The 19,224-nt window shown below is 35.4% G+C and overlaps 3 protein-coding genes across 13 annotated transcripts; 1 reads left to right on the top strand and 2 right to left on the bottom strand.

Moving 5' to 3' along the window:
* The first annotated feature begins 794 nt into the window (after positions 1–794).
* Positions 795–8,565, top strand: Nude (Nuclear distribution protein nudE). Of its 10 annotated transcripts, none has more exons than XR_013081949.1 (10): positions 1,132–2,116; positions 2,396–2,448; positions 2,538–2,725; positions 2,806–3,096; positions 3,186–3,322; positions 3,392–3,571; positions 4,170–4,297; positions 4,607–4,817; positions 4,907–5,111; positions 7,110–8,565. XR_013081949.1 is itself a non-coding variant. In XM_076785060.1 (8 exons), exons 2-8 carry the CDS (start codon positions 2,640–2,642, stop codon positions 7,165–7,167), a joined length of 951 nt encoding a protein of 316 aa, XP_076641175.1. In that variant the 5' UTR covers positions 1,140–2,116; positions 2,538–2,639; the 3' UTR covers positions 7,168–8,565. The 10 variants fall into 10 exon arrangements, 1 of the variants encoding a protein (XP_076641175.1); XR_013081947.1 differs by having other exon boundaries at positions 2,396–2,465; XR_013081950.1 differs by lacking the exon at positions 1,132–2,116 and adding an exon at positions 2,134–2,295.
* LOC143352516 (histone H3.3A) lies at positions 8,181–10,526 on the bottom strand. 2 transcript variants are annotated; one of them, XM_076785072.1, is made up of 3 exons: positions 10,371–10,526; positions 9,276–9,411; positions 8,181–9,166 (listed from the first exon to the last, which is right to left on the bottom strand). In XM_076785072.1, exons 2-3 carry the CDS (start codon positions 9,401–9,403, stop codon positions 8,884–8,886), a joined length of 411 nt encoding a protein of 136 aa, XP_076641187.1. In that variant the 5' UTR covers positions 9,404–9,411; positions 10,371–10,526; the 3' UTR covers positions 8,181–8,883. The 2 variants fall into 2 exon arrangements, with proteins under 2 accessions (XP_076641187.1, XP_076641196.1); XM_076785081.1 differs by lacking the exon at positions 10,371–10,526 and adding an exon at positions 9,587–9,731.
* Positions 10,527–11,643: 1,117 nt separating this feature from the next.
* Positions 11,644–14,037, bottom strand: LOC143352487 (histone H3.3A). Its single transcript, XM_076785013.1, has 4 exons — positions 13,916–14,037; positions 13,626–13,827; positions 13,016–13,145; positions 11,644–12,932 (listed from the first exon to the last, which is right to left on the bottom strand). The coding sequence occupies exons 3-4, from the start codon at positions 13,141–13,143 to the stop codon at positions 12,650–12,652; spliced, it is 411 nt and encodes a 136-aa protein (XP_076641128.1). The 5' UTR covers positions 13,144–13,145; positions 13,626–13,827; positions 13,916–14,037; the 3' UTR covers positions 11,644–12,649.
* Between the last annotated feature and the right edge of the window lie 5,187 nt (positions 14,038–19,224).

Below are 19,224 nucleotides of genomic sequence, written 5' to 3'. Positions count from 1 at the left end.
AAGGATAAATTAATTGTTTATATAGGATTGTCTCATTAGGTGAAGTTAGTAAGTGAATGTAGACCAACATCTTGTTCAAACCATAATACGAAGATTGCCAAAGTGTTGCTCTAGATTCCTCAACTACAAAAGTACACAAATTATATCTGCAAGCTTAGAAAGTAATAATTAATATAGACAGTACCGAATTGTTCCAGATATAAATACAGTGCGGCGGTTTCAAAATCTGTTAATAACTTTATAATTGGATACAAAATCTGATCCAAAACTATATGTGTAAGTAGCGGAAGGTTCACTCTGTATTCCCCAATTGGAAATATTTATAATTCAGTATTAACAAGCGAGTTGTTAATAAATAATATCTGGAGTACGCCGATTATTTCTGTCTTATTCTCTCTCCGTGAATTGCATAAATCTGTTCTTGTCAGATACCTCCCGGCTTGGCATGTGCACCTAATGCTTACTAGGAGATTCGAAGCGTCACAAAAAGGAGGTGGCATAAGCGAGGCATCTACTGTCCTTGTCGCACACTTTCTTTGTCCGTGTCTTACATATTAGAGGGATAGGGAAATTAGTTCCAAAATCCGCCACCGCAGATGGCTCCATCGTCGCCTCGGACCGGCTTTTATTAACTAATTTTTTAAGAATATTCTACGATAGGCGGACGCAGTTTTACACTTGAGGAAGGTACTCTGAACTCTTGCGCGTAGCCTCATATTTTTGTCTGAGAGAATTTGTTGTTAACTGTTTAGTTATTAATGATTTTCCGAAGGCTTATTCGTTTACCTATGTCCGTAGTGTGTCACAGACTTCTGTGACCTGTGTAAAGGTTCTGTTTCATGCTATAAGTCTGGGTATAATCGATACATATTGAAAAACCCCGTTCGTGAGCACTCTCATATCCTCTCTACTAGTATAATCCTTGTGTAAATATATGTATGTATTGTATATCATATACACTCCGTATGATATTATGCTCTAGTGTTACAAAATTTATTTATTGTCTCGTAATTACTTCTAACAATACTGAACGATAAGCTTGCACTCTTCCATTGCATCGTATTTATCATTATTATAAAAATACATGAAGTTTCAAGTATTTTTTTATTGTAAAAGATATAAACTTGTATATATGTATGTATAAGTACGCAAGATGACGTGCTTAATTGTATGACAGAATATAATATTAAACTCAGAAGACACATGTATATATTTATTGCTGCATATATGTAATAATTAGGATTATTGTAGATCGGCAAGTACAGATGATACACTTCGTACAGCACAGAGGATGCACAAATTTTGTTACACATTCTTTTGAGAAAAAAATGCAACAATCTGGTTTATATAAGGTTGGACTGAAAAATCTAGAACGCAGGACAGTAAGAGAACATTATAAAGAAACTAAATTGTTGACGGTATTCGAGGAATTGTATCTACCATGTCTGATAGACGCGTAACCGGTTAGCTCTCGAACGCCACCTTAACTGCGCCGTAACCGTAGCCGTAGACCATAGCATCGTGATCGAACGTGGAGAGAGAGAGATACGCTATATATATTTCTATCTGCCATTTTGCAAGTGGTAAATAGGCGCGGGTCTTTCAGTCGTAATCGTTGTACCAAGAGAAACGTAGAATGTAAATCGATCGCGTATACACCGGTGCGGTTTACGATCGATGGAAGACGAACAGCCAATTCAACGAATGGTTTTTAATTTGATTTCTGCCGTGATCGGAACGCGGAATTCACAAGAGCAGATTTTTCATTTTTCTTGTTTCCACCTTACCGTCCCGACTGAGCAGTGACTCATAATTCCGCGGTAATGACATTTGTGTCCCACGCGACATTTGCTCTAAGTTTCACCTGCTAGTCTTTTTTCAAGGTCTTCCGTATTTATATGCACCGTAAAGCGATGCAGTTTTGATGCGTTCACGCGATTCTCTGAACCGTTTCATTCAATATTCCTACCGAAATAAATAAACGACACGTTTCTGTGTGTTCGGTTCGATCAGAGGGCCGCGGAGTTTACGCTGGACCATTCGTCGTTTCGTCGCTTTGTCGCTTCGTCGTTTCGTCGCATCGTCGATTCGTCGCGTGTACCCTTCAACGATCCACGTAAGTCCTCTTGCTTCGTAGGCATTTTTGTAGATCAAGTTCTATCTCATTCCTACTACGCGCAACACTATTTAATTCGTCGGTGTGTCATTCACTATTCTAATCGTTTCTCGATTCTGCTACACGCTGTACGTTCATTGTTTCCCCGATCAGTTTATCATCAGTATTATTAATGCGAAGTAGGTTAGATTGACGTTGCTTCGATTCTTTTCGGAATACCTCATTTGCACCTGTACGGAGCAATCATATTTTTGTTCTGTTCGTTTTTTCTGTTTACAGTTTTGATTAACGAAAGCAACGAAACTTTCACCACGCTGAGCATGACATCGAATGTACCGTCGACGAGAACGTTAATGACTTATTACATGTATTCGCGTACTAGACAAGACATTGCGAATAAACGAATCTGTTTCGTTGATAGGATGTTCCAGTACCTTTGGTAAAATAGAAGAGATAGCGACTGTCATCTGCTTGAAACACGACAATTTAAAATTTGAGCAACAAACTTGGAAATATTGGTAAAATGATGGACATCGACCCTCCACAATTTGTTTCCAAGGACGACGAGGTTCTGTACTGGAAAGATCTTGCTCATCAACTACACAGAAGGTAAGTCAACTTCAAACTTATTCTGAAAACAGAGAGAAATCTGTTTTACAAGATAAAAGTTAATTGTTCTACGATTATAGAAAAGAAGATATAGAAAGGGAATTGGAAGAGTTTCAAGAAAACTCGCAATTGTTAGAAAAGGAATTGGAAGCATCTTTGGAGCAAGCAGAAAAAACTAATAGGGAACTACGGCAACGAAATATTAGACTTGCCACTGAGGTGGAACAATTGAGAACAAGATTAGATCAGCAAACATCAGATTGTGCAATGTTTCAAGGAAAGGCTCAAGATTTACAAGCACAACACGATCATTTATTAAAATATATAAGGGAATTAGAGCAAAAGAATGACGATTTAGAAAGAGCTCACAGGTATTTGAGTACACGCATCCCCAAGGATAAAAACAAGTTCATTTAAATTGAAAGTGTTTTGTTTTGTTTGTTTTTTTCTCCCTTTTTAGGATAAATAGGGTAACGGAAGAGGAGATAGAAGCTAAGCTTAATTCGGCTATCGAGAAAAATGCTTTGCTGGAATCGGAACTTGATGAAAAAGAAGGCCTAAAAGTTATAGTACAGAGATTAATGGATGAAATTAGAGGTCGGACGAATAACATAAAACTCAAGTTCGCAAGGAATAACGCGATTTTAATAATAAACATTGTTGCAGACTTAAAGCAAGAGATTCAAGTCCAAGAAAGGCATCAACCAGATAACGATAAGTCCGCCGACAGAGTTCGTAATCATGTCGATAGTAATAAGCTACAAGTTGAATTGGAAACTCATATATCATCCACCCCAATAGTACAACAATCCATACCTCCAAGTAATACACCTTCGCCACTAAAAAGTAAGATACATAATACATTTCGTAAGACTAAGCGCATGTTTTGCTTTGGACCTAAAAGATGATCTTTAATAGTCTGAAACTCAAGGATCAACGAGAACGATATTAATACCTAATCAAATCGATTTAACTGCGAGCAATAAATGGATGCAAAGTTTGATTATCGAATCGCAATTTATATTTTTTGTATGTTATATAACATTTTTTTGTTCGAGAATTTGTTTATTAACAACATTCGAGAGTTATTAAAAAACTTTTTGCTCAATCTGACTTTCATGCTTCAGTAACATTCTACTACGTGCTCTAATGAATTTTATTTTTCTGTGTGTGTGTGTATATATACATATACATATATCTATATAAACATATATATATACATATATATGACATTGTTATTAACGAAAATAAAAATTATTTTAACAAACTTGTTCTTTATTTTAGTTTCTAAAAAAATATATTGTGCATCCAACTTGCATGTAGACTATTTTTTTATTTATTCATGTGGAAGTATCGTGTTATTTGGTAGCTGAATTTTCTATAAGTTCGATATTTTGATATTATGTACCTGTAGTAATTTTTGTCTTTTCCTGTTTGCAATTAGTTGGAAACAGAGTGGTAGGGGGTGTAACTGGGAACAACAATAACAATAATAACGTGAATCCACCATTGGCACCGTGCACACGAATATTAGCAATGAATATGATTGGTGACCTTATGAGGAAAGTTGGAGTAAGTATTTCTTTTTGCTATATACAAGCATACACCTTACGTTTGTTTTACACGTTGAGTACACTATGATGTACATTGAAGTAGCTTGAAGCATGGCTTGTGTACCCTGAACTTTTTAAAGTGAGCTTCGGTTGCCGTAAATATTGTTTCTAGCACTAGGCGACCGTTCCACTTAGCATGACATTTTAAAACATTTTTTAATCGTCAGTATTCCCAAACCCTGGACAAAATACATTTGAAATTACACGAAAATTAGTACATACGTGAGACTATGATATTGGTAGCGTGACGTAGCTGGTGTTTTGGTAGCTTGACAGGTGGGTCTGCATGGAGTGTAGGAGGGTAAAGTGCACTTGTCTGGGTGGGAAAAAAACAGTGTCCGCTACACCTACCGATTTACCATCAGTCCAGGCTCATACACCTACTCAATGTATACAACAGCAACCCAGATCAACTAAGTGCTGACCAAGCCTCCATGATACCTCACCGTTAAATTATTTTCTGCATTCTAGCAACACAGGTCTTTATTTGGATTCTTTTGCTTTGAACTACATTCTTTTGTTATTGTACATACACTTAATTTCCTGCTTTCCTAGCCAATTGTCCTAGGTGTAAATATCACTAGTGTGTTCGATCATAGATACGTGTGCAATCGAGAAGCATAAAAATATGGGCTGATAACAACAATAACAACACATTTGTAACACTACAATGCATTAACAATAGCTGTTTAATCGACACAGGCATTGGAGAATAAGCTAAACACGTGTCAAAATCCATCTCGGGAGGACCAAGCTGTCCGTGATCTCTACAGGTAACATTAGAGCATCGTTATAATCTTGAAAAATTACGTCATTGTTCCGTTATCTTTGTGCACTGCGTGTACTTGTAGTAAATGGTATCATGTATCAATATCCAGGATTAATACAATTTTTTTTAGCAAACTGTCTTTCATTAGTTTGATTGATCAAAGAATAGATAAATTATATTTCGTGCAATGTAAATTGCCGATAAATTTATGAAGAAATTTATAAATTACTGATATACAGTGATACATGATAATTGTTAAATCAATCGTACTTATCTAGTTCTATGTTGGCCCTTTACATACATAGTGCTTCCTGTGAATGCTAAAACCATGAATTTGTGTATAATCAAGGCTCCCAATGACCCCAGTTCACTAAGTGTTTTACTCTGAAAGTTCAAAATATTCCATAAGACTGCATTACGTTTTATAAAGTCCATCTTTTCGCTTGCGCTACTAATTTAGACAGTGCATCCTTCTTCTTTTGCGTCTTAGTAGTTAGTAAATACATCTCTGAGATAAAGCGATCAAAATTAATTAGTACCACGATAGGAGATAAGGTTTACAATTTTATCTTAAATTGTTTGATTTCTCTTTAACGCATCTTAATAACTTCCAGTTCCATAATCGTACTTTGTTAAAATGTGATGAATCACATTTTAATATAGGTAGGTGTAGGTGAATACCGAATTGCATTTAATTGTTGAATTTTTCTTTGTGATATAGAAAGTTTCGTTTCTTAGTTTCGTAATATCGAACGCGGTCTTAACAATTTCAATCAGAAAAGTTTTCTGACGAATAGTTTTATTTTTTAAACTTTTTTGGACGACTCGGTTAGAAAAAATATTGAGACCTTTGGTTATTTTATATTTGTGCTGGCTCGACTGTTTCATTTTATCTCTAAGTTAATTAGTATTACTTTACTGTGCAATGTAAATTGAATCATTATTTGACACCTACGTAACATTCTTTTTTTTTATCTAAAAAGTGTTTTGTTCGTTTAAATGTAATGTAAGGGCGTTTATGTTATTGTGAAGCTTTAGTGTATATTAGGTTGAGCCAACAACGTGTTGTAATGTAATTGTATTTTTATAATTTTACTTTGAGATAGTAAGTTAGGAAATCTGAATACATAGTAATGTAAGTGACTTGTAAATAACAGATATACATACATGAATATGCATATCCAGAGAATTGGCTTATGCAAGGGCAATAATGAGACTCGAAAATTTGTAGAACAAATTATGGCTCAATCTATGTTTAATTATGCTCAATTAGTTTTCATGGACTTCACTTGCAAACTTGTCCTGAAATTTTCACAAAAATTTTTACATACAGAATTGAAAGAACCAACACACGTTGCGTAATACAACATCAATTGTTGCAATTAATGTTCTCCCTGCATGGATGTATGTGTCACTAATCTTTATTTTCTGTATAGAATAAAATTTTCCGTTGTGTCTTTCTCTCTCTGTGTGTGAATGTGTTGTGTGTGAGTGTATGTGTGTTTGGGTGTGCACATGCGTGTGTATAATATCAAACCTTTTGAATGTATTCGAAATTGCACAATATAGAACTAGTATTTCATCAGTTTCACGTAGACCGTGCATTAGCCATTTAATGCGAATAAGATTGATCTTGAAGAAGCAAGTACTATATGAATTGCAAATCCTCAAGTAGCCTCTTACTCGTATCGACATGCATGCTGTACAGTCTATGCACAATTCATAAATATGTACAGCATTTCTCAATCTTTCACTGTGTTGTTAACATTGCGTGCACTAGCTGTGTGCGATTGAAGTCATTAAACGAAACAATAGTAAAATGGAAAAAACTTCAGACAAACAAAGATCGGGGTACGTATTTATCAAACAGTAGAATGTCAAGAAAACAATATTTAGAAAGACGATTGGGAAGCGCTGATAAAATTAATGTGCAATCAAGAATCATAAATCATAATCCTCGGTGTTGAGATGGTAATGAAAGAATATTAAATTTTTTAATTAGGACTAGGCGGCAGGTACGAGGCTTTGCCTCTGGAAACAGCAACCACATTCGATTATAAACAACGGATAATATTCCAACATTACATTTTTACTTTATACGACATACATACTTCTATGCCTGTTAATTTGTTTTAATTCTGATTCAAATCTCGGTTATTAATTTATTTGTGAATTGATGGGAGAGTGAGAATTATTGCCCCTATCGTACTACTCTACTTATTATTTAGATCTAATAATTGTAGAATTGTCTGACTTCATCATTCTGGTGAGAGACTCAGCAAATTGTAGAAATTATTTTCCGTTTTTTATCGACATTATTTAAAACTATACTTAACAATGGTATGAACGAACTTTGTAAATATTTTAATTTCTAACTATAAATTTGACAACGTGATAATCGCAAACAAGTAGTATTGTTGCGTTGTATAGGTATTCACAAATGATATTAGACGATTAATTTGTGAGCTATTGTTTCCAGTACATAATTTTAACACGATTTAGGAGCAATGTTGTAACGTCTAGTGCAAATTTAGCTTTTAGAGTAAGTTAGATACACGTCTATTTTTAATAAGAAGCGAATGAACTTTCTCATGCGTCGTGAAGTAGTTCAGTTTTATACTTCGGAAGATGTAAAAGTTATTGGTACTAGATATTTTAACATAATTTGTGCGCCTTCACGCCACTTGCATAATTTTAAATAGCTTCGGATCTCTGAATATTTATACAAAGTAGAACGTATACTAACACCGTTAAATAAAATGTATTATCGAATAAGAAAATTGGTCGATCCTTACTAGATTTCGCTTAAATGTATAAAAATAAAATTTATTCAAACGAACTTTCAACCGTATCGTTAATACCAAACTGATTGTGAACTAGATTTTCAAATGACGCTGAAACCCAAATAATAGCAACTAATAGGATCTTTGTAACATAAATTTGTAAAAGTAAATTAAAATATTTGTAAAATAAAGATATTGTAAACAGTCTTCGAACGAGTATTTGAATTCGAACTCATCGAGTTGATTCGTGGAGTGGTGTTTATACCTATAAGAGATGAAGGTAAGGTTACTCTTATTTTAAAGATTTATTTATGAAACGTTTATCTTTACACGAACAATGAGTACTTGGCTGATTGAAATGTTCTATGTAATTTGCATACAACCAGAGTTCTAGTATAGTAAACACTACTTTGGATCCCTATAAAGAAACTGTCTTACTTCCTAATGCAAAGAGTTTTGCTATGTATTATACCAATAATGATAATGATGAAGTTATGTGTTGCAATAATGACGAACATAATATAACAGGATTGTAATGAGAAACTATAGATCTTTTTTTTATTCTTACCAGCACTTGTAAGAATATTTGACTTGTCTTTTATCAACATTATTGTTTTGCGCTCATTTTCCTTTCAATTTATATATGTGTATATACATATATAAAATAATCGATAACTTGCATTGAATCGAAAAAAAATCATTATTCGTAACTGATTACTTTTGCAAGTCAACGCCGCAGTCTTTGTGTTTACGAAAAATTATGCGCTCTGAAAGCAAAGACTACCAATATACCAAACATAGATGACAATATTTTATGTCCATCTAAAAGAGCTTCAAAATCTATGCACCTATCGTAGGGATGAACTTGTACACTTTTTGTGGAGTACAACATAATACATAGTCTGGAATGAAAATGCTCCATCCAGGATAGTTATGAATGATAATAATTAATAATAGTAGTAGTAAATGGTATGTGTGGGAGTTACATATTATTTAAGCACGCTCGCCACGGATTCGCCGGGCGAGCTGAATATCCTTGGGCATGATTGTTACACGCTTGGCATGGATAGCACACAGATTGGTGTCTTCGAACAGACCAACCAAGTATGCTTCCGATGCTTCCTGTAAGGCTCCAATCGCGGCGCTCTGGAAACGTAAATCGGTTTTGAAATCTTGCGCGATTTCACGGACCAATCGCTGGAAGGGTAACTTTCTGATCAACAATTCGGTAGATTTCTGATATCTTCTGATTTCTCGAAGAGCCACAGTACCAGGCCTAAAAAACAATTTCAGTGAATTTTAAATATTTTAATTATTTTACACATTCTTTGGATTAATACAACGGTAGTTGTGATATTATAATTTACAATGAAGACTCGACTTACCTATATCGATGGGGTTTCTTTACACCACCAGTAGAAGGTGCACTCTTACGTGCTGCCTTTGTAGCTAGCTGTTTACGAGGCGCCTTACCTCCAGTTGATTTACGAGCTGTTTGCTTGGTACGTGCCATTTTTCAAACTGTAACAATTTTAAAGATAACTTAGAAATTGTTTAAAATATAAAAAAAAAAGGATAATGAGTCGAATTCATGGTTGCGCGTAAACGTAGACTGAAAATACAGAAATTTATTTGTACGAAGCATCGTTTCCAAGAAAATCGAATTTAACGTGGAAACAGTAAGGCGTGAGCATACCTATTAAATAATATGCACGCTTCGCAATTTTTCGAACTTGATTTTTTCGGAAACGGAACCTCATACACAAAAATATAACTCTCTATGCCTTCGATTTGTTCCTTTTCGAGGAATTCTCCTTCTTTCCCATCGATACTGTGACACTGCAACACTGTATATATTCGGAAAAGGTGTATTGCTATGTACTCGAACGAAGCGGTAGAAGAGTCGCGTTCGAACAACGCGGGAAAACTATTTTGAAGATTGCATTTCAGAATTCGTCGACAGAGTGTAAATCAAGTTTTCGAGTGGGAAAGAGAAGATCGGTGGTGGGGAGGATAGTGGTGGGGGTACGATCCGTTGCTATTCGTACGAAGGAACCGCGCACCGAGGAACGCTGCGCATTGCGCAATGCACAAACTTTCGTTCCTTCTGCATCGACGCGAAAAAAAGCCATGCTAACATGAAAAATATATGATTCGAATTCAGAGGGTTCTCGTGTTCGTTGACTACTGTTTTGTTGACAAAGCGAACGACTGGTAAACAGGAGTGGACCGATGACACTGACGGGAAAACAAGCGGCGAGCTACGGCCGCGCGCGAGAGAGACTCGTAAACGATTCCCTCCACGAACGTCAATTGCAAAATGGAGGCAACACGACAGTACGTCGCGTTCCAATGTGAAAACTTCAATTTTTCAACACTTTTCATTTTCCTCGATGCAACACTACACTTGCCGCGTGCTCGTTGCCACTGGTAATTACACGTGGTCAATTATGATGTGGAATTTCGACGAGTTTACGTACCGCTCGAAGGGAAAATTTAACGAGAAGCGAGAGCTAACACTATCCGTTTCCTTGTACTCCGATGGCAGTGGACGCTCTCCCGAGTCACGACTCCCTTGTCCCTACCCCCTAGAAATTAAATCGCGAGAGGTACGTAAGCCCGCGGTGCGGTGCATCCAATCGGATGTCGAATAGCAGTTCTGCCTCATAGTGTAGGACCTGCGATTGGCTCAACCTCCTACGCCTAGAAGTCGAACCGAGAAGAACACTGTCAATTGTAATATATGTACATGATACTGGGGCTCTCGAGAGCAACCTCGTTTTACTTGTAATAATTGCCTTTTCATCGTTGTCAAAAATGTTGCGATCGATATCCGGTTAAGTCGTTAAATATTTCGAACAAGAATCGAATCAACCGATCAAAACTTCTCGAACTCGATTCGTTTCTGATCGAATTTCTATCTGCTTGGCTGATTTTCTGCACAGAAAGATCACGACTTTGTTCCTGCAATTCTATTAGCAACGAAATTGGCTGCTTCGCGGAAACTTCCAGAAAATAAATTTATTTACATGGCCGTACAGCGCGATGATGAGCGCACGGTCTCGGTTGTTTTGTTGCTATTAACATTTCAGATTCTTCGTATCTAGTTCTTTCTTAAATATGAGATTCGAGTTGACGATGAACTGTTACTCCCAAGATCAAGTATTCCCTCGCGTTTTTGCTCGGAAAAAGCAGACGCCATTGCATGCCAAACATAAACATTATAGCGTACGGGTTTATAGGTTTAATTTTGACAACGAAATTGATATTGATCGAGCGGATAAACGTAATATTCAAATTGTAACAATTTACCGATTGAAATTTAATTATGCCCACAAGTATCTATGTATGTATGTATATATAGGTTTTATAGACGGGAATAATGTATGCAGTATAGCAGAGTAAACCCATACATATACATATATTTACACACACGAAGGCAGTGCAGTATGCAGTTATAGTATAGTGACATTTTATATTAATAGCAATTTTCAATCGATCAAATAATTATTGTTAATAATGCGTGTAAGCGTACATTTTAATTATCACGTGCGCTAGTGTAAATTTTCAAGTACGTAGAACACGTAATCTACAAATTTAGTCATGAAATAAGCATGATTCACTCGTTAATTGTTCATTAGTCATGGCGATTCCAAAAAAGCTTGATTTTTGAGAAAACTATTTACAACTTAAATTGCAAAAATGCATTTGAATATGTTCTTTCTTAAAGGATTTGTGAAAAAGTGATGCATATTCTGTTACGAAGATAGTTCGAGTAAAGTTTATTCAAAGTTTCTATACATTAATTTAAAAATGTCGTAAATTATTAGTTATCCTTATCGTAATATTGTACTTACTAAAATAATAACACATTGAACGAAACTACCATAGAATTTCATGGTCACGGATTTGTTTAATTCGAATGAAGTGTGACACGAAATATAAATGCAAAACAATTCCGATACTTTCGTAATACGAATACAGCTAGTAACATAAGACTACGGGCACGCTCGGTACATAATTCTATAACATTTTAGTTTTCTACTGCTTATATTACGTGTTACGGTGTTACTTCTCTCTACTTGTACAGAAGAAATATTTTACAATACACTGTAAATTCTTCCAAAGATCTATTGCAAAGTAAGTTCGTTCGGTAACAGGAAATACTACTAAACACAGAAGAAACATACAGCGGGAGCAGCCTAGCTTCCTCTGCAAGTATATGCAGTACAATTTTAGGTACGGACAGTTGCTAGAGACCAGACTAGCGGGCCAGCACAGAGGAAAGAAGAGTCAGATTGGCTATTAAAGATGGTCAAAATGAACCAATGAACCAATCAAGTTATGAAAATGTAGGATCTTCTCTCACCCCTGTGCCGTTCTAGTCTTCTTTCTAGCAACTGTCTGTACGTTTAAATGATTTCATGTCACCAATTTCGCTCGTTACAAGACCTAAAGAAGTATCAATTATGCAAAGTGTGTCCTACTATCTGTTACGAACTACGTACTCTGATCTCTGTGCCTTTTTCCTATTCTTATACTATTAAATCATAAACATATCCAGCTATTCTACAAAATATAATATTATTCGAACTTTTGCATCTTATCTTTCGAGGGATTGGCAGTGTCAATTACAGTAATGATTCATGATAACAACACAACTGTAATGAATTTGATAGTTTGTGAAACAATTAAAGAATGCGACAACAAGAATGAACTCGATTAAGGGAACAGTTAAAGGTTTTGAATGACGAGATGCTTAAGCACGTTCACCGCGAATTCGTCTCGCGAGCTGAATATCTTTAGGCATAATTGTGACGCGTTTCGCGTGAATCGCGCACAAGTTTGTGTCTTCGAACAGTCCGACCAAATAGGCTTCCGAAGCTTCCTGCAGGGCTCCGATAGCGGCGCTCTGGAAACGCAAGTCCGTCTTGAAATCTTGCGCGATTTCACGAACCAAACGTTGAAACGGTAATTTTCTGATCAACAATTCTGTCGACTTCTGGTATCTTCGAATTTCTCTCAGCGCTACGGTACCAGGTCTGAAATAGAAGTATCACGATCACATTCCTGGCAATACTTTGTCACGGTACTCTAATGTACGAGTAATCGAAAATATTTTTACCTGTAACGATGAGGCTTCTTCACGCCACCGGTGGAAGGTGCGCTTTTACGCGCAGCTTTGGTCGCGAGCTGTTTTCTGGGAGCCTTACCTCCCGTTGATTTACGAGCAGTTTGCTTGGTACGTGCCATGTCTAGAAACATTCATTACAACAATTATAAACATTTCAACTCCGAATGAATCGGCTACTAATATTTCTTTTCGATAATCTTCGATGATTAATTCTTTCCAATCGAGTAAGCGTTAATCGATCGATATTCTTAAATACATAAATTACAGAAAAAAAGTAAATCATCGTAATGAGGACGCGAAAGTTCAAAGACATTAAATTGTACAATAAATTGTATTCACCCCTAAAAATAGACCGAATCGGTAAACTCGTAAAAAATCGTAGTCGATGTAAAATAAATTTTAGTTTCCCTCCAAAAGCGGACACAATAAACAAAATGGTGGATGGTGTGCTTGTAAGGCCGACGTGCGTACGAATTTCGTAAATCACGAAAGCCATTCGGTTTTCCATCAAAGTGAATGGGATTACTTGTTGTCGGTTTCACCAAACGTTGAAATTTACATATTTCGTGTATATTTAAGTCTGAAAAACTGGTAAACATACCTAGTCTTAACCGCTTTAGGACAGGATCAGTTGTTGCACAAGCTGTTTCGTCCGACGATGTTTAACTGATGTTCGGTGTTCGGTTAATGTTTTTACAGAATCGCAGTTTGGCCCTGCGGCAGATAGGCGACAGCACTGTGCTCAGATACCCATCACAGGATTGGTCGTCGTTTCGTAACACCGTGTACGATTAGCCAGATTCCTGCGAATAGACGCGTTTGTTATGGACATCATAAGTTTACTATGATTTTAATGAAAACCAATGTATCGATCACCTTGATTTTACTTACCAACAATAAGATATTGGATATATTCGAATCTTGCATATTTCCTTCTTCTCGAAGGGACGAAAACAAAATGTCAAGTTACGCAAGTAACATTACAAGTTTCACGTTAGGCAGGAGGAATTACGATCTGAAGTTGGCACGAAATAATTATGCACTTGCATATTGATTCATGTGCAGTATGTATGTAAGTATAAGTGCATACATGTATTTACAGGTATACATATATACGTACACGTTATATACGTAAGTGGAATAGTGTATAGTGTGTATAGTGTATTAACAATTTATAAATGTATTGCACACATAACGTAGCAACAATAAAATCTAAAATTGAAGGGTGCATATTTATTTGTTAACACATGAACAGCTCAAAACTATCTCCCGGAAAGTAGAAAATGACCTCTACGGTCCAGAGGCTATTGAGCTCAAAGCAGCAACCATGGTTATATATGCATATACGGGGTATTTCACCTAACTTATTTTGTATGATAGAAAAAATGTCAGGGGGAGAAAATATTCTGTTCGAAGGCACCAATACGGTGATGGGTCATCGTATCAGCACAACAAGCTACGGTATCATTATCAGTGCAATAAGCTTATCCATCATGTGCACTACAGCAGAAAAAGTTGAAATGAGTTTAATCTACGGAGAAGCAGGAAGGAACTCTAATCTTCTGCTAAGATTATCGCTTTGATAATAATGCTTGTAAACGCATATTTCAACCGATGAAAGGAGAATACGAATGTCTGTTTACAAACACAAGGGACGATTACACGGTACACTGTTTCAATGAAATTGAAATTCCTCCATTTACCGTCCCCGAACGCGTACTGAAGTTACTCACAAACATTTCACAATTTCCTCGCAAAAGGTCACGTGAAGGTCAACATATTACACCTCGTTGGATTCGTTTTTTTATAAGCTATAAGACTGTTGTAGTGAAAATATGCAGTCCCATTAAAAAAAAAAAAAAACGATAACCTTGAAATGTCGAAAAAAATGAACTTGGGAAAAAATTCGGCCCATCACCGTATTGGCGCCTTCGAACAGAATATTTTCTCTCCCTGACATTTTTTCTATCATACAAAATAAGTGATATATTTAAGGTGGTTAAGTTAGGTGATATACCCTGTATATATATATAAAATACTGTGATATGTTGAAATACTGTGGTTTATTAAAAATGTATTAACATCTCTCTCTACTGGGCCTAGTATTTAAGAGTTAGTTTATTAACATCATGATACACAAGTTATCAATATAGTTTATTTTTCAAATGATCAATTTTATTAATTTACAATATTCATCTTTATAATCCACTACCTAGTAATAGCATAAGAAGCAATAATGAACATTCGTTCTACAAATTACGCCATGAGACAATTATTATCCTCGTATCATCGTCGTCATCGTCGTCGTCGTCGTTATTATTCATATACATATATTCATATTTTCATATACAACATAAATATGTATATATATGTATATATATATATTTATTTATTTATATATGTGTAAACTTTCAGTCATCAAGAAAATATCAGAACAAAATTTATTTTACTAACATTCTAGCTACTGCTACGCTAATTTAATTGTTATTTAAAATTGTATTGCCAAAAATACGAGTTGTTAATATTTTCTTTTTTCAGTTGCACACAAATGATGCTTTTTTCCTTTTCTTTTTCATTTTCCTTTTTTTTTTTAGTATTGAATTTGTACTGACATTTATTAGAATTTACTACAATTGTTCGTGTCAACGAAAAGTTCTTACTCCGTTCTTTCTTTTCTATTTCTTTTTCTCCCTTTTGAATTACGTTCCATCATAATCATTTCCTCATCGGCATTCGACCAGATATGAAAACTTGTTTGAACATTATGTAAACACTAATATTGATTTGCGAATAATTATGTCGTTTTTGGCAGGACGTGAAGATTAAAATGCAAGCCCATATTACTTTTGTACTTTGCGAAAAATCCTCATTTGCAATGTCAACATTGTGTTACGCGACACCGTATACAACCATTAGCGTTACGTTACATACCAAAGAATCATATTTTTTTCCGAAGAACAATCCCTTCCGATTTCGATTTTAAGGCGTCGCGGTTCAAATAAAGGGAAACAATACGTCGTGCACACTGTTTGCTACATGTATAGAACTTGAATAACTTTTATGGAAATCGAAAAACGATATCGTAGTGGAAATGAAAGCTGTCAAGATTTACTAGCTTCGACAATGAAGAAAATAAAATATCGAAGAATTTAAGAAATTTTATAATCGTAACGTACCGGCATTATATATAAAAGAATGTATGTACATAGATGTTTAATCCATGCTCATTGGTTTTGTTGTTTATGCAAAAAAAGAAAGAATAGGAGGCGAAGAACCGAACCGGGAATTTCGCGTTTTGCACACTATGTGCGGAACCACAAAGGCAATTTAAACGTTACGTATAATCAAATAATTGTGTACAGTGTATTTTCCATATATGTCACCGAGGGGTATACCCCGTGAGGGGCTATGAAGCTCGAGAGACCTCGGTCGCGGATTAGTCTAAAGTTTACACTGTAAACATAACACGGGTCGGATATATCGGTGTGAGCAGACCACTACTATTCCAATAACAAAACTTCTTTATTTTTCATTATTTTTTTACGGGACTTTCATCAACATATTCGTGGCATTATTCTAATAAAAATGATACCAAATATGATATAATTCCGATGATATTTATTTGTGTAATGAACGAAGAAAGTTACTTCCCATTACAATTAATGGGAACAGAAAAATTCCACAAATATATCGGTGAAAGTCCCGTAAAAAGAATAATGCATAAGAAAAAAGTTTTAAGTTTTGATTTGAAGGCCTGAGCTCACGCCAGTCTTTCATCTTTCCCGAATACGCTGTCCTTCTTTGCGTCCGAAATTTTCATCGTTCATTATACATGTAAATATCATCGGAATTATATCATACTTGGTATCTTTTTTTATTAGAGAAATGCCACGAATGTGTTGATGAAAGTCTCATAAAAAAAAATAAAAAAAGTTTTGTTATTGAATTAGTAGTGATCTACTGGTCTCACACTGATACACCCGACCAGTGTTATGTTTACGCTAAGCGACGACCGAGGCTTCGGCGGTGATCATTGCTGTTCTTTTCTACGTTCGGCGCGGATCAAAGAATAGTGGACGATAAATGACATCAATACCCGTGTTGCTGACATATATCGAGAATTCACTGTAGTTGGTTACAACAGCGTCGTACGCAACTGCATGACACTAAACATTTCTTTTTGTAACTGAATACCAAACACTGTTAGTTATACAATAGAAGGTTTACCGTTCGACCTGATCCCGTGGAACAATCTATTGTTACTTGTATAATTTCTAAATGAATACGATTACGAGTACGGATACGGATACAAGTACGAATACGAATACGATTACGAATAGCTGAGTAGCCGAGTAGCTGCAATACTTGGTACAGTTACAAATTACAAGTGTGAAAAGTATTTCTAATAAATATTTTGAACGATTACACGCAAGTTGAACCCGTAATTATTCTAAGTCACACTCATAATTTGCTAGTATATTAATTATTTAGTATGTAATTCGAAATTCAAACGTTGCGTCACGTTGGATGATTGGTTTTGTTCACATCGAAGAATGTACAAATGAACAATATCTTTTCTGATTTCGTCAAGTCGAACAGGAAATCCATTAGACTTCATAAAAATTGATTTATAACACGAAACGCGATATTAAAATTCTATGTTGTACAAATTACTTGGTATACGATTAATAATACTACACAGTCATGGTATTAAAATTATGTTGCTGGTTGTTTTCATACTTCCATTGATAAATTCTTTTGAACTGGCAGCACCTTTAATTTCAATTCAGTGTCATTGAAATGTTGGAATTTCATTTTTTCTCGCGCGTTACAGAGACGGTTATCGTTCGTTTCCTGAAGTGCGTCCGAATTTAGTCTGTTTAGTTAAACTGGATCGTTGCGGGATATGAATGACATTATCGATTCTTATTCTATTATAAAAATCTGGTAAAATCCGTCTCTGGTAAACTCTGGTGTACCTTGATACGAACCATTTCTATAGGTACATATAAAATATTCAAATCCATAGAAAATTATTAAGGATACATGAGCTCGGAATACATAGAATCACAATTATTGTATAAAATGCATATACAGAAGTAACCACAACCAGAACAATCGTAGATATTCATAAAACATTTGTTTTTTTTTATAGTCTATCATTATTATCTTGCAAATATTGTTTCAATTATTTGCTACCATTTTTGTCAGGGTGACCGCAGATGGTGTTGCTTCCTCGCAACCTTTTTCATTTCCTTTTCCTTTATACGCGCACGTTTGTCTATGCGTCGTCTAGAAGTTGAGAACTCCAAGTATACTGCATAATCGGAAGTAGCACGATAGATAATTTGTTTCTACAACAAACGATTGTAAATTTGTCGTCGAATTCAGGAAAGTGTTCGAATTGCGGCAATCAGGATCACCCTGCAAACATATGTTGTACGAGCGATGTTCGCACCTTTTGATGTTGAAACGTTATGTTTTGCTTCGCACTCTATATATCAATATGAATCTGAATTTGAATCTGAATCTGTATTTTGAGAGAACGAGAGCCATTTCAATTTTCGAAAATATTTCCTCGTTCGTACAACAGTTCGATTTAAGTAAAATATTTATTATCACAATACACATGCTTCACATAATGTGAATATACCTTTGCTTTCTCCGTGTTTCTCGAATGTTTTTAGATTTCTTTGCACTGTAAGAAGAACGATGTCTAGAATACGTGACAAGCTTAACCGTATCATTTACAAATATTCTTCCATTCCGCAATATTTCAAAAACTCTTTACTACTGCACTTTAGGCGGCTATGCAAATATTATTGTACCGGAAGACGGTGTTGTAATATTGCAAAAATATTAAAATACCTTAAAGGGGCACGTATTTCCACGTAATCCTGCATACTTAACATACTTAACACAGGTTTACGGAGCACTAAAAGTGACTATTTTACATTGCTTTATAAAAATAATAAAAATGTGTCTATCCAAATTTTCAGCCATTTTCCACAATGTATACCCAAAAAAATAAATTTGTTAAATAATTTCTCGGGGATACATCTTTACAATTTCAACAATCGGAAATTAGAAATATTAGAACTCGACATTTTGACAGGTCCCGTAATTCTAGTGTTAAACGGCGGAAATCGAATCGGTACCAATACCAGTTTCATTCTCGAATTCAAATTCAAATTTCTTCG

Source organism: Halictus rubicundus, chromosome 1 (genome assembly GCF_050948215.1).
Source record: "Halictus rubicundus isolate RS-2024b chromosome 1, iyHalRubi1_principal, whole genome shotgun sequence".
Classification (NCBI taxonomy): domain Eukaryota; kingdom Metazoa; phylum Arthropoda; class Insecta; order Hymenoptera; family Halictidae; genus Halictus; species Halictus rubicundus.
Note: the sequence above shows the minus strand (reverse complement) of the source record. Positions and strands in the feature narration are given on the sequence as shown.